Raw genomic sequence first — 13,441 nt, 5'->3', positions numbered from 1 at the left:
CAGGCGCGCCAGCAGCCTTTGGCAGGGGTGGAACCATGTTTAACTCTGGGGTGCAGACACAGTTGAAGGGAGCATGTGCTCTTCCGATCGGGAGTGAGAGGCCCCTGAATCTGCACGGAGCTTGAGGCTGGCAGGGCCTGAGCTGGGCCTTCAGAGATTTGGGGAGGGACGTCGGGCATGCAGAAAGCTAAAGCTGCCTGTGGCTCTCAGTTTCTCTGAAGAGAGGGGAGTTGAACACAGTAAATGCCACTTACTCCTCACACCTGTCACACACTTGAACCCCAGAGGACAGGGTTGCTTCAGGACTGAGCACCCTCCCTTACAAACAGATGTTTCTCCCCCCCCCCCCCTTTTTTTTTTTGAGACAGAGTCTCACTCTGTTGCCCAGGCTGGAGTGAGGTGGTGCAATCTCAGCTCACTGCAACCTCCACCTCCCAGGTTCAAGTGATTCTCATGCCTCAGCCTCCTGAGTAGCTGGGACTACAGGCGCCCGCCACCACACCCAGCTAATTTTTTGTATTTTTAGTAGAGATGGGGGTTTCTCCATGTTGGCCAGGCTGGTCTTGAACTCCTGTCCTCAAGTGATCCGCCTGCCTTAGCCTCCCAAAGTGCTGGAATTACAGGCGTGAGCCAGCACACCCAGCCACCATTACTCTTATTTTTTAGCAAAAATAGTTGTTTTTCTGTAGTTCAGAAAACTCACTGGTTGCCTTACTTTCTGCAGCTTAAACAGAGAGAAAATTAGGTTTAAAAGTGCAGGGCTATTTGTGTTCCATGTTAGAGACAGTGTATATTGCTTGTAAAGGGAATCACTTTTATCTCAAGAAAAATTAGAAACAATGGCAGAGACTTTCTCTGTCTCAGATAAAAGAATGCCTCCTTATGAAAGGATCCAGGGATAGGTTGAGTATTTCTTCTGAAAGACCAGGAGCAGGTTGACCAAACTGTGTCTTTTTAGACCTCTGATGTTCTTTGGAGACACAGCCCAAGGTGTTTTAAATGCGTCCGTTTATAATTATCACCTCAACTTCTCCTGACCTCCCTTTCTACTGCAGTAAAATGCAGATGATCATTTTTAGCCCGCAGAGTTGCTACGACGAGCATTACCGGAGGTCGTGGCCTGGGTGGGCAAAGGTGGGTCCGCCCTGTCCATGAGGGCAGTCAGACTCACTCCCTCATCAACTCCGTCCCGTAGGGCAGCCTTGCACAGGTCAGAGCTGTGCTTCAGTGACATGATCAGGTCCTCACTCGGGAACCTTCAGAGGACTCTGCACTGTCAAAATCATGAATATACACTTACTTCCCAGAGGCCAGGAGTCGCCTTATCTGTTCTCATCCTCTAGTTTCTTTTCTGAACGAAGAAATAAGATGGAAACTCTGACTGTTGATTTTATAAATCCTTGCTAGGTACAGAAGGAAGACAGAATCACTTGTCTAATTGTCTTCAGTACACAAATCCTGAATGCATTTTGACTTCATAAACTACAAATAAATTAGCTACGCAGAGTTCGCCTGTTGCCTCACACTTGGTATCTAACGCAGCTGTAAATTTCCTTCTTTCTGTCTGTTTGTGTCATGCCCATTCCTGTTGTGTCAGAGATTGCAGGCTATTTCCTTTAAAGAGCTTGGCCAGACAGGGGCTCGAAGTTAATTTCCTGCTAGCACAGCAGTCTGCTCTGAGCAGTCAAGCGTGGAAATCTCCATGAAAATCCTGCCAACTGCAGACCTCCCAGTGTGGAGGAGGTGGTCACAGAGCTGACCACCTTTTATGAGATATTGAGGGAGCGATCTATACCACACAGCAATGCAGATCATTGAACAATTCATGGTTTCTTCCCCAGCAAGACCTCTTTCTTGCTTGAAAATGGTAATACAAGCGGTATAAATGCTTCCCTTCTGTAGGAGCATAGGGCATTTGCTATACAAAGAAGATTTCTTTCCTTTCTATTTTTGAAAATTGGAAAGCGTAACCTGAGACGTTAATCAACTCAGAGGGAACTGCATTTTATAAATCACTGTTAACTTACCTAAAGTTTGACATGCAATACTTTAAATACCAAGGTGAGAATCATTTAGAATTATGGGACTTCCTTTTAATTCCACTGATGATGCCATTGGTTCTTGAGTTGAGAGCAGGCACTTCTTTTCCAGCTGTAGAAGAATTACAGCCAAATAATTACAGTGGAATTATAGCTGCCAGTGACTTGTGAAAATATGTGTCAAGTCTATAACAAGTCCAAAAGCCCCATCAGAACCTCATTCCTAGGTAGAAAAAAGACTGGAAGGAAATGTGCTCAGATGTTCAGAACAGTGCAAAGCCTCTGGGTTTTAGAATTGTGGGTGATTTTTTTTCTCCTTATATTTTCTAGGCTTCGCAAGTGTTCTACACCATCACTTTTATATTATACAATAATATTTTTAAAGCCCATTTCCTTCCTTAAAAAGGCTTTGTGTGACACCTGTAACAGAAAGAAGAGACTGGCAGAATGGCAATAGCCAAGCTAAGGAAAACTCTTCTTGCTTGCCTTGGGTGGTTCCCAAGATAGGAAGATACATTCATGTAGCTGATTGGATTTTTCTGGCACTTGGGCCGTAGGGAAGTTACAGCAGGCTTTTCTGGGGACCTTCATTAAGTCTGTAAGGGTAGGAAGGCAGGATTCCTTGTCTAAATTCAGATGACTTGGTAGAGTGTGAGCCTGGAGGCAAAACTGTCAAATAAGTGGTATGTGTCAGAGTATGCCTGCCCTCACTCTTATCCTTTGTGGCTTTCTTGTTAGCATCTAGTGTCATCCAGTTCTATAATATGTATTATAGAAAGTTCAATGTTAGCTTAGAAAGTTTAAACCTTTCTTCCCTTCTGGGAATATTTATATTTTAACTTAAAACTCTGAAGCATAGCTGTAGGTATGCGTCCAAGGCTTCTGCTCCAAGACCGTTTAGCTCTCTCTACCATAAAGACATGCCCAATATTTCAGAGGGAAGAAGTAAGAAACAAACATGCTTGGCATCTTGGAGTATTAAATCTGGGAAGACCTCTATGTCGTGGTAGCCTTCATTTCACAGACAGGAAACAGGCCGGAAAGAGCCACAAATAACTCGGCCAGAGTTACATAGTACATAGCAGACCCCAGTCTTGAACCTATGTCCTTAGCCTGTCTCTAACCAGATAAATATTCCTGAAACACACCTTAAAATAAAATTTGAAAGTCTTTTTTGAGATATAATTCACATCCTATACAATTCACCCATTTAAAATGCATGGTTAAATAGCTTTTGGTATATTCACGGAATTGTGTAACCATTACCACAATTAATTTTAGAGCATTTTCATTGCCCCAGAAAGAACTGTACCTCTGAGCCATCACTCCCTCTGCCCCCAGCCATAGGCAACCCCTAATCTACTTTCTATCTCTATTAGATTATGGATTTCTCTATTCTGGACATTTTACAGCAGTAGACTCATATAATATCGGTTCCTTCGTGACTGACTTATTTCACGTAGCCTAATGTTTCCAAGGTTCATCTGTGTTGAGGCATGTATCAATACTTTATTTTTCTTGCTGGATAATATTCTATTATAAAAATATGTCACATTTTCTTTATCCATTTGTCAGTTGATAACATTTGGGTTATTTCCACTTTTTGACTTATGAATAATGCTGCTATGAACATTCATATACAAGTGTTTGTGTTGACATGTTATAATTTCTCTTGTGTATATAGGTAGGAGTGGAATTTCTAGGTCATATGAGAACTTTATGTTTAGCTTTTGAAGAACTGCTAAAGGTTCCAGAGCACTGCCCCATTTTACATTCCAGCGGTGCATGGGGTCCCAGTTTCTCCATATCCTCACCAACATTGTCTTTTTGACTATAGTCATCCTAGTGGTTGTACGGTGGTATCTCATCGTGTTTTTAACACAGTCTTTAAAAAAACATATGTGCTAGGCTGGGCGCAATGGCTCACACCTGTAATCCCAGCACTTTGGAAGGCTGAGGCAGATGGATCACCTGAGGTCAGGAGTTTGAGACCAGCCTGGCCAACATGGTGAAACCCCGTCTCTACTAAAAATACAAAAATTAGCTGGGTGTGGTGGCACATGCCTGTAATCCCAGCTACTCGGCAGGCTGAGACAGGAGAATCACTTGAACCCAAGAGGCAGAGGTTGCAGTGAGCCGAGATTGCACCACTGCACTGCAGCTTGGGCAACAGAGCAAGACTGTGTCTCAAAAAACAAACCAAAACATATGTGCTGAGAAACCTTCAGCAGTTACATACTGCATTTGGAAGGCCTTAACTCTTTAGTTTAGTACTCTAGTCCTTGTAAGATTTCCACAGTCTGCACATCTTTTCTGCCAGCCACTTCAGCACACAAGCCAACCAGATCTCCTGACTGCCTTCCCCACGCAGTTTCACAAGGCTAGAATCCCTTCTGCCTGCCTAGCTGTTCTTGAAGTTACATTTGGATGGCAAAGAACTCAGACGGGATGAGGAATTGGAGTTTCCAGAGCAAAAATGGAAAAAAAGAAAAGAAAAGAAAAGAGTTGCCTCTTTTAAGGCTGGGGCCGGAAATGACCTTGTATAGCCAAAGGGGTGGTAGGGCTGCCAGAACGTGCAGTTGAAGGTTTCAGGGCTCGGCCACTTCCTCCCGGAGCTATGCATGGCAACTGATAAGAGGACAGCCCCGCTGTGGACTCAGCAAAGCCAGAGCAGGAAGAGAGACCTAGGTTCCAACTCTAAATGTTTGCTTTCTTTTTCCTTTGCTCCCCTTCCTCAGTAGATTAGTTAAGGTATGTTTCAGCCTGACCTAAAGTTTTTCTTATACTTTTAGAAGAAACCCACTTAATATACTAACTTGTAATAGATGCCAGTCACCTTTTTTCTTTTCTTCTTTTTTTTTTTTTTTTTTTTTGTAGAAAGATGTCTCTCTTCCGTGATCTCAAAGTTTCTGGTGACACTTCGGTTTCTATGGAATTGCTGGAATTCACTGCTATCATGTGCACCCCTATTAATCTAAACCATTGTTTTGAAAATCCTTTACTTAAATGCTCCCTCCTTGAATCCTCTTATAAATAGAAACAGCTTATGTTGGTTCGATGGTTTGATGGGCTGTTTACTCTTCTGGAATATTGTTGAAGCATTTTAAATCTAAAACGTCCTCTTTATTAAGTTTGTCTCAATGTCTAGGCGCACCATCTTGACTGCAGACGCAGACCTCAAATGAACTCCCACCTCCAGAGGTGCCCATTTTCCTTATCAAGGCAGGACATTTGGCTCAGAAATTGCTCAGTTTCTTTTTTTTTTTTTTTTTTTTTGAGACAGAGCCTCACTCTGTCACCCAGGCTAGAGTGCAGTGGTGCTATCTTGGCTCACTGCAACCTCCACCTCCAGGTTTAAGCAATTCTCCTGCCTCAGCCTCCCAAGTAGCTGGGACTACAGGCACACGCCACCACGCCTGGCTAATTTTTGTATTTTTAATAGAGACAGGGTTTCACTGTGTTGACCAGCCCGGTCTCGAACTCCTGACCTCAGGTGATCCACCTGCCTCGGCCTCCCAAAGTGCTGGGATTACAGGTTTGAGCCACTGTGCCTGGCCTGAAATTTCTCAGTTTCTAAATAGGTTCTTGGCAGCTCCTCTTCTCCAACTTGAAATTACTGGCCAACAGTATATAATCATCTGCAGAAAGACCAACATACACTAACCTTTCACAATAGGAAGATTTATTTAAGTTTTGAGTAAATCTTTTGTAGCCCTAGAGGATAATGGAATTGGAAGAGAAGTAGATGCTGTTTCAGAGTCCTGGGATAAAATGTAAAAATGAGCAATATATATACATAATATATACATATGTGTGTGTGTATATATATATGTTTGTGTGTGTGTATATATATATTTGTGTGTGTATATATATTTGTGTGTGTATGTATATATATATTTGTGTGTGTGTGTGTGTGTGTATATATATATATATATATATATTTTTTTTTTTTTTTTTTTTTTAAGACAGAGTCTCACTCTGTAGCCCAGGCTGGAATTCAATGGCACAATCTCCACTCACTGCAACCTCTGCCTCCCGGGTTCAAGTGATTCTCCTGCCTCAGCCTCCCAAGTAGCTGGGACTATAGGCATGCACCACCATGCCCAGCTACTTTTTGTATTTTTAGTAGAGATGGGGTTTCACCATGTTGGCCAGGCTTGTCTGGAACTCCTGACCTCAAGTGATCTGCCCGCCTCAGAGTGGTGGAATTACAGGCGTGACCCACTGCACCCAGCAAGTCTCATTGTTTCACTGTAGCAAAGACACAGCCAGTGTTAAATCAGGAGGTCTTCCCCTGTGAATTGGCTTTATTGGAACCTTTTGATCAGAAGAATCATCAGCGGAAAGCAGTTGTCTACAAAGCCATACCTCCCCTTGCCAGTAGGTGGCACTGTAGCTGTACTGTTTTCAGATGCCTTCTCCAGCCGTGCACTCTCTCCCTTGGCCCCAGATTTCTCATGTCCTGTTTCTTCTTTGCCAGGTCTATGTGCTCTCTCTATCAACCATTCCAATTCTTACTTGGCCTATCCTGGAAGCCTGACTTCAGGGGAGATTGTGCTTTATGATGGAAACTCCCTGGTAAGTTGACAGTGACCTGGCTGAGCCAACCCAGCTGCCTTGGCTGTGTGGTCATGGAAGGAGACAGATAACAATGCCCTGCCGCGGGGGGCTGGAGGCGGTGGGGGTAAGCAATGCTGGGGGAGTTGTTCAAGAGAAGGTGATGCTATTTCCCCTTGGGCTTGCTGTCAGTCAACGTCACCATGAGCCAGCGGGCCAGGCCAAGTCAGACATCTGCAGCATAATGAAAACCACTTGCCAGCAAGGGGCCAGTTGTCTGCCTGAATGTGTCACGCTGTCCCATGCCACAGCCTGAGACAGTGTGCAGGTGTTTCATATTCCCTGCTCTCTAGTCTCTGAGGCATCCCTGAGCAGGACAGGATTGCTGTGGGAAGTTCCCTAAACATGCGTGCAGGGCACGCCTGCGACGGCATCACACTGCATCAGGTGCTTAGTTTGTGGCCACCTTCCTGAGGGCAGGAAAAGGGAGGGAAATGGAGTGGCCTTTAAAGCCGAATCTTGATTCACCAGAAAATGACGCACAGCTTACATGCAAATGGCCTGGGGAACAGAGGAAGAGACAGGGAGTTGGACAAAGGAGGGAGAAAGGAGAAAAGAGGAAGGGTGAAATCCATCTTCCCTCTTCCACATCTTCAGTATCCATTTTGCCTTTTCACCAACAGAAAACAGTCTGCACTATTGCTGCCCACGAGGGGACACTGGCTGCCATCACCTTCAATGCCTCAGGCTCCAAACTAGCAAGTGCGTCTGAAAAAGTGAGTCCACTCCCACCAACACCTCTGTCTGGGGTTCGCTGGATGGCTCCTGCCATGCCCAGGGCTGGGATGGAATGAGCCTGGTGACATAAAGACTGACTGGTCTCTGGGCCCACTCAGAATTTGTTTCAGAGGGAGAATTTCTGGCCTCTGCATGTGTGCTATATTCATACATTTGTTAATTCAATAATTATGCACTATGCAAGATACAAGACACACTTTGCATGAAAATTTGTGGTCTTATGAAGAAATGTTCATGCACATCAGCCGTAGAGACAGACAGATGCTACACCTTATAAACACAGTACAGTGCAAACCCAATGCTTTACTTTGCTATTTCGAGAAATTGACGTCTTCTGCCTAGAATAATCAGAGAAAGTGATCAAATTGAATTTTTTTCTTTTTTTTAATTTTGAGATGGAGTCTGGCTCTGTCACCCAGGCTAGAGTGCAATGGCACGATCCCCACTCACTGCAACCTCTGCCTCCCAGGTTTAAGCGATTTTCCTGCCTCAGCCTCCCGAGTAGCTGGGATTACAGGCACATGCTACCACGCCTGGCTAATTTTTTGTATTTTAGTAGAGACAGGGTTTCACTGTGTTGCCCAAGCCGGTCTTGAATTCCTGAGCTCAGGAAATCCACCCGCCTTGGCCTCCCAAAGTGCTAGGATGACAGGCATGAGCCACCATGCCCAGCCTCAAACTGAAATTCTAAGAAACCAGAGCAGTTGGGCGAACACACACACACACACATACACAGACACACACACACACACACACACACACACACACACCAGCCTTGGGCACAGGTGGAAAGGAAAAGGTAGACAGAGGGTGTTTAAAACATTTTCCAAGAATTGTTGATATGGAACATAAATAAAAATGCCTCTATGCTTAACACGGTGTGCTTCCTCAGAGACAGATGTTCAAAACCAATAAAACAGACTCCTCTCTAAAGGGACATCTCTGTGTGAAACCATGAATGGTTATGAAATGTCCACCTGCTTTCTTTTCCAGGGCACGGTCATCCGGGTGTTCTCTGTCCCTGATGGGCAAAAGCTCTATGAGTTCCGGAGAGGGATGAAAAGGTCTGTGTTCAATGTCAAACCCATTTTAAAGTCCCCGCAGAAGTCCCGCAGGGGCCGCTGGCAGCTGTCTAGGGAGAGGACAGAGAGTGGCTCTGTGCCCTCCACTCACCTGGAGGAAGTGTAACTACTCTCCCAGGTAATTGACTTCCAGGCTTTACTTAGGGTTCAGCAACACTGAAAGCCGAGATGCTGTTTTAACACAGTTCAGCCATGAGAGTCCCTTTTTGATGTGTGTGTGGGCGGCCGGCACAGGAAAAATGAGAGAGCCAGGGAGTCACAGTCCAAAAATAATTTCTGATTTCCTTCCATGGAAATAAAGGACCATGTAAAGTGTGACTGTTTGGGATCTTATCGGATGTAGGTTTGCAGCCAGATCGGTGCACAGAGCAACCGGAAGATTCCAAAATGCCAGGCACAGTTCTTCCCTTCTGCTAACAGAGGCAGGGCTATACCTTGTTTCCTCTCACATAAATAAGACTATGGGCCGGGCGCGGTGGCTCACGCCTGTAATCCCAGCACTTCGGGAGGCCGAGGCAGGCGGATCACCTGAGGTCAGTAAGGAGTTCAAGACCAGCCTGACCAACATGTTGAAATCCCGTCTGTACTAAAAATATAAAAATCAGCTGGGCATGGTGGTGTGTGCCTGTAATCCCAGCTACTTGGGAGGCTGAGGCAGGAGAATCGCTTGAACCCAGCAGGTGGAGGTTACAGTGAGTTGAGATCAAGCCACTGCACTCCAGCCTGGGCAACAGAGTGAGACTCTGTCTCAAAAATAAATAAATAAAATAAAATAAAAAAGACTATGACCGTTTGTGAATCTTTCTGACATTGATTTCTAAATATGGGCACCACAATGTGTAAGGGATTTGGGGCTACCTAGGCTCTTCAGGATACATGTAATTTTCTTATAAAGCTGATCTCTGAGCTATAAGGCTGTAACTCTCATTTCTCTAGCTCACGGGCCCATGTGTTGCTGTGTTTCTAGGTATGTGACAATCAGCTCTCTAGTGTTCAGTATGGACTCACAATTCCTCTGCGCCTCCAGTAACACCGAGACGGTGCACATCTTCAAGCTGGAACAGGTCACCAACAGGCAAGTACTGCACAGGTTGCCAAATGCTCATTAAATGAAAGGAGTCAGGCCCTGGCTCTTCTGCCGGCATGAATGATCTCTTTTCTTTCTCAATACCCTGATCTTGGCTTTACTTGGGGCTTCACCTAAGTGATGGAGTGCGTTAGCAAAACTTTGGGGGCATAATGCACATAAGCAAAAAACTGGGAGCCACCCACGTGAGTTCACGTCCCAGCTCTGCCTCTTAGGAGCCAGCAGATCCTGGGAAGATCATTTAGATCTGTGTCCTTCAGTTTCCTCATCTGCAAAACAAACCTAACGATAGTATATGCGTCTGAGGCTTGTTGCGAGGATTAAATGAGTCTGCAGATCTCAAAGCGTTTAGCATTGTGCCTGGCACATAGTAAGCACTAAGAGGCATCAGCTGATGTAGCTGTAAATATAGCAATATATTTATTTATCATCGCTGCCAGCACCACCGCTGAGTGCTTGGGAAATACCTGCAATTTCTCAGGGCTTAAGAAGCTGTCTGAAAAGTGAAAGAAAAGCCTAAAAAGTGGATAAAATCTCTAGGGAAAGAGTAAAAAGAACTTCAGGGCAAACAATGAGCTTTGGGTTACACCTGAGCAGAATGGGGGTTGGAAAGTTCTGGAAAGACTAAGGAGTGGGAAGGGAGCAGCCCCCATTGTTTCATACCCTACGGTGGGGGACAAGGATTCTAGAGAAAGAGTGCTTTGAAAATGTTACCCCAACCTGCAGAGAAAGGCAGGATCAGGACAGAAAGCCTACTGTATTTGGGGAGTTGGTTGTTGTACCCTTGGATAGAGTTTCAGAAGAGGAAGGTGTAGAGGCCGGGCACCGTATCACACTGATACATGCTAACACATACGTAACAGAGGCCAGGCACCGTATCACACTGATACATGCTAACACATACATAACAGAGGCCAGGCACCGTATCACACTGATACATGCTAACACATACGTAACAGAGGCCAGGCACCGTATCACACTGATACATGCTAACACATACGTAACAGAGGCCAGGCACCGTATCACACTGATAGATGCTAACACATATGTAACAGAGGCCAGGCACCGCATCACACTGATACATGCTAACACATGCATAACAGAGGCCAGGCACCGTATCACACTGATACATGCTAACACATGCATAACAGAGGCCAGGCACCGTATCACACTGACACATGCTAACACATACATAACAGAGGCCAGGCACCGTATCACACTGACACATGCTAACACATACATAACAGAGGCCAGGCACCGTATCACACTGACACATGCTAACACATACATAACAGAGGCCAGGCACCGTATCACACTGACACATGCTAACACATACATAACAGAGGCCAGGCACCGTATCACACTGACACATGCTAACACATACATAACAGAGGCCAGGCACCGTATCACGCTGATACATGCTAACACATACGTAACAGAGGCCAGGCACCGTATCACGCTGATACATGCTAACACATACGTAACAGAGGCCAGGCACCGTATCACGCTGATAGATGCTAACATATAGGTAACAGAGGCCAGGCACCGTATCACGCTGATACATGCTAACACATAGGTAACAGAGGCCAGGCACCGCATCACGCTGATACATGCTAACACATGCATAACAGAGGCCAGGCACCGTATCACACTGATACATGCTAACACATGCATAACAGAGGCCAGGCACCGTATCACACTGACACATGCTAACACATACATAACAGAGGCCAGGCACCGTATCACACTGACACATGCTAACACATACATAACAGAGGCCAGGCACCGTATCACACTGATACATGCTAACACATACATAACAGAGGCCAGGCACCGTATCACACTGACACATGCTAACACATACATAACAGAGGCCAGGCACCGTATCACGCTGATACATGCTAACATATATGTAACAGAGGCCAGGCACCATATTATGCTGATACATACCAATACATACATGAGAGAGGCTAGGCACCATATCACACTGATACATGCTAACACATACATGACACCGGCAGGCACCAATGCCCGCTAGTGCAATGGAGGCAGCAGTGGAGTGAGGGCTGGCCACGTACGGAAGCCTGTGTTAGAGTGTAGCCAATGGTATGTGTCATCATTTCCCATTGCCACGGCAACAAATGACCACAACTTAAGGGCTTGAAACAGCCACATTCATTCATTTATTTATTTATTTTAAGACGGAGTCTCGCTCTGTTGCCCAGGCTATAGTGCAGTGGCGCCAGCTCACTGCAACCTCCACCTCCCGGGTTGAAGCAATTCTCTGCCTCAGCCTCTCGAGTAGCTGGAATTACAGGCACCTGCCGCCACACCCAGCTAATTTTTGTATTTTTAGTAGAGACGGGGGGTTTCACAATGTTGGCCAGGCTGGTCTCGAACTCCTGACCTCATGATCCACCCGCCTCAGCCTCCCAAAATGCTGGGACTGCAGGCAAACAACCACATTTATGATCTCATAGTTCTGCAGCCAGAAGCCCAGAATGGCAGGACTGGGTCTTCTCAGCGTGACACAAGGCTGAAAGGGAGGTGTCAAGATTTCTCTAACTTGCCCTTCTGCCATCTTTTTCTGCCACCAGTTGGAGAAAGCTCTGTTTTTAAAGGCACATGTGATTAGAGCAAGCCCACTCTGTCTGAGGTCACCTGAGCCATGTCACATATCACAGCTGAAGATGTCTCTTCAGCGCTAGAATCCTTGTCCCCACCCCCCGCCCCCTGTGATGTATGAAACACTGGGGGCTGCTCCCTTCTCACTCCTCTGTCTTTCCAGAACTTTCCAACCCCCAATCTGCACAGATGTAACCCAAAGCTCATTGTTTGCCCTGAGGTTCTTTTTACTATTTCCCTGGAGATTATATCCACTTTTTAGGCTTTTATTTCACTTTTCAGACAGCTTCTTAAGCCCTGGTCTTTTTTGGAGCCTTAATTCATCATCTGTTGTCGTGGGTTTGAGCACCGGAGGGCGGCTGAGCTGTTAAGATGCTGTTCAACCCCAAGGTTCCATGAGTGAATGATCCCAATTGCTGCTGCAGCCCCGCCTCCACCGGGGATTATTATCAGAGATTCATTTCCCACTCCAGGCTCTCCCGTTTCTGTCTGTGAGCACAGGTGACCAGGAGCAGAACCTCCAAGTTGTTCTGGGTTCTCCGCTCAACCTGTCCATGGGGTGTTCATATGTCCCTGGCAGTTATGGCTCACATGTGCCTCCCCCAGCCTATCTACGGAGTATTCATATGTACCCAGCAGTTACGGCTCCCACGTGCCTCTTCAGCCCTGCTTTGCTGGCCAGGGCCCTTAGCCATGTCTTCAGCACCTCGTGCTGGTCCAGCCGTTACTCTTACATTTGGTCTGACTTTTCAGTCTCTTTCAACCAATACCAATCCACCCTATATCATCTTGCTGATTAATCTTCTGAAAATGTCCCTTTGAACATGACACCTCCTCCTCAGACACCTTTATGCCCCTTTGACCTTGGGAATGCAATCCCAGCTCCTCCCTGCCCCGCTGAGTCAGACCTGCTGCAGAGCCCAGCCGCCACCACCCACAGAACCTCCTCACTTCCTCCAGCCGCAGAGACACCGTCCCATAAAACAGCACGTGCCGCGTGCCAGGCTCCATGCTCAGCCCTCAGCCTCCTTAGTTCTCCCAGCAACCCTGTTGGGAAGGTTGTGATGATGATTCCTGTTTCCCAAATGAGGAAATCTGGACACGGAAACGTTAAGGAACCTCATCCGCCTCTCCCCTCCTCTGTGGTCCTGGACTAGCTCTGCCTGGGCCATCTGTGCAGCACCACATATTAACTGCTCACGTTGTTTCTCTTTGTATACACCCATGCTCTCTCAACCTGGAATGCAGGGTCT

General features: G+C 46.1%; 2 protein-coding genes across 3 annotated transcripts in view; one reads left to right on the top strand and one right to left on the bottom strand.

Annotated features, from left to right (window-relative positions):
* WIPI1 (WD repeat domain, phosphoinositide interacting 1) overlaps positions 1-13,441 on the top strand; it is a 38,862-nt gene that overhangs the window by 15,443 nt on the left and 9,978 nt on the right. For both annotated transcript variants that reach the window (XM_010353112.2, XM_010353111.2), the window contains 4 exons: positions 6,520-6,617; positions 7,280-7,372; positions 8,388-8,458; positions 9,444-9,551. In XM_010353112.2, coding sequence (XP_010351414.1) covers positions 6,520-6,617; positions 7,280-7,372; positions 8,388-8,458; positions 9,444-9,551 — 370 coding nt within the window. The remainder of the gene's footprint in view (positions 1-6,519; positions 6,618-7,279; positions 7,373-8,387; positions 8,459-9,443; positions 9,552-13,441) is intronic.
* Positions 1,326-13,441, bottom strand: part of ARSG (arylsulfatase G) — a 169,059-nt gene continuing 156,943 nt past the window's right edge. The window contains exon 11 of the mRNA XM_030924212.1: positions 1,326-2,151. Within this exon, the coding sequence (XP_030780072.1) occupies positions 2,069-2,151 (83 nt within the window). The 3' untranslated portion in view covers positions 1,326-2,068. The remainder of the gene's footprint in view (positions 2,152-13,441) is intronic.

This window comes from Rhinopithecus roxellana, chromosome 19 (assembly GCF_007565055.1).
Source record: "Rhinopithecus roxellana isolate Shanxi Qingling chromosome 19, ASM756505v1, whole genome shotgun sequence".
NCBI classification, from domain to species: Eukaryota; Metazoa; Chordata; class Mammalia; order Primates; family Cercopithecidae; genus Rhinopithecus; species Rhinopithecus roxellana.
This window is presented reverse-complemented; position numbering and strand designations above follow the sequence as displayed.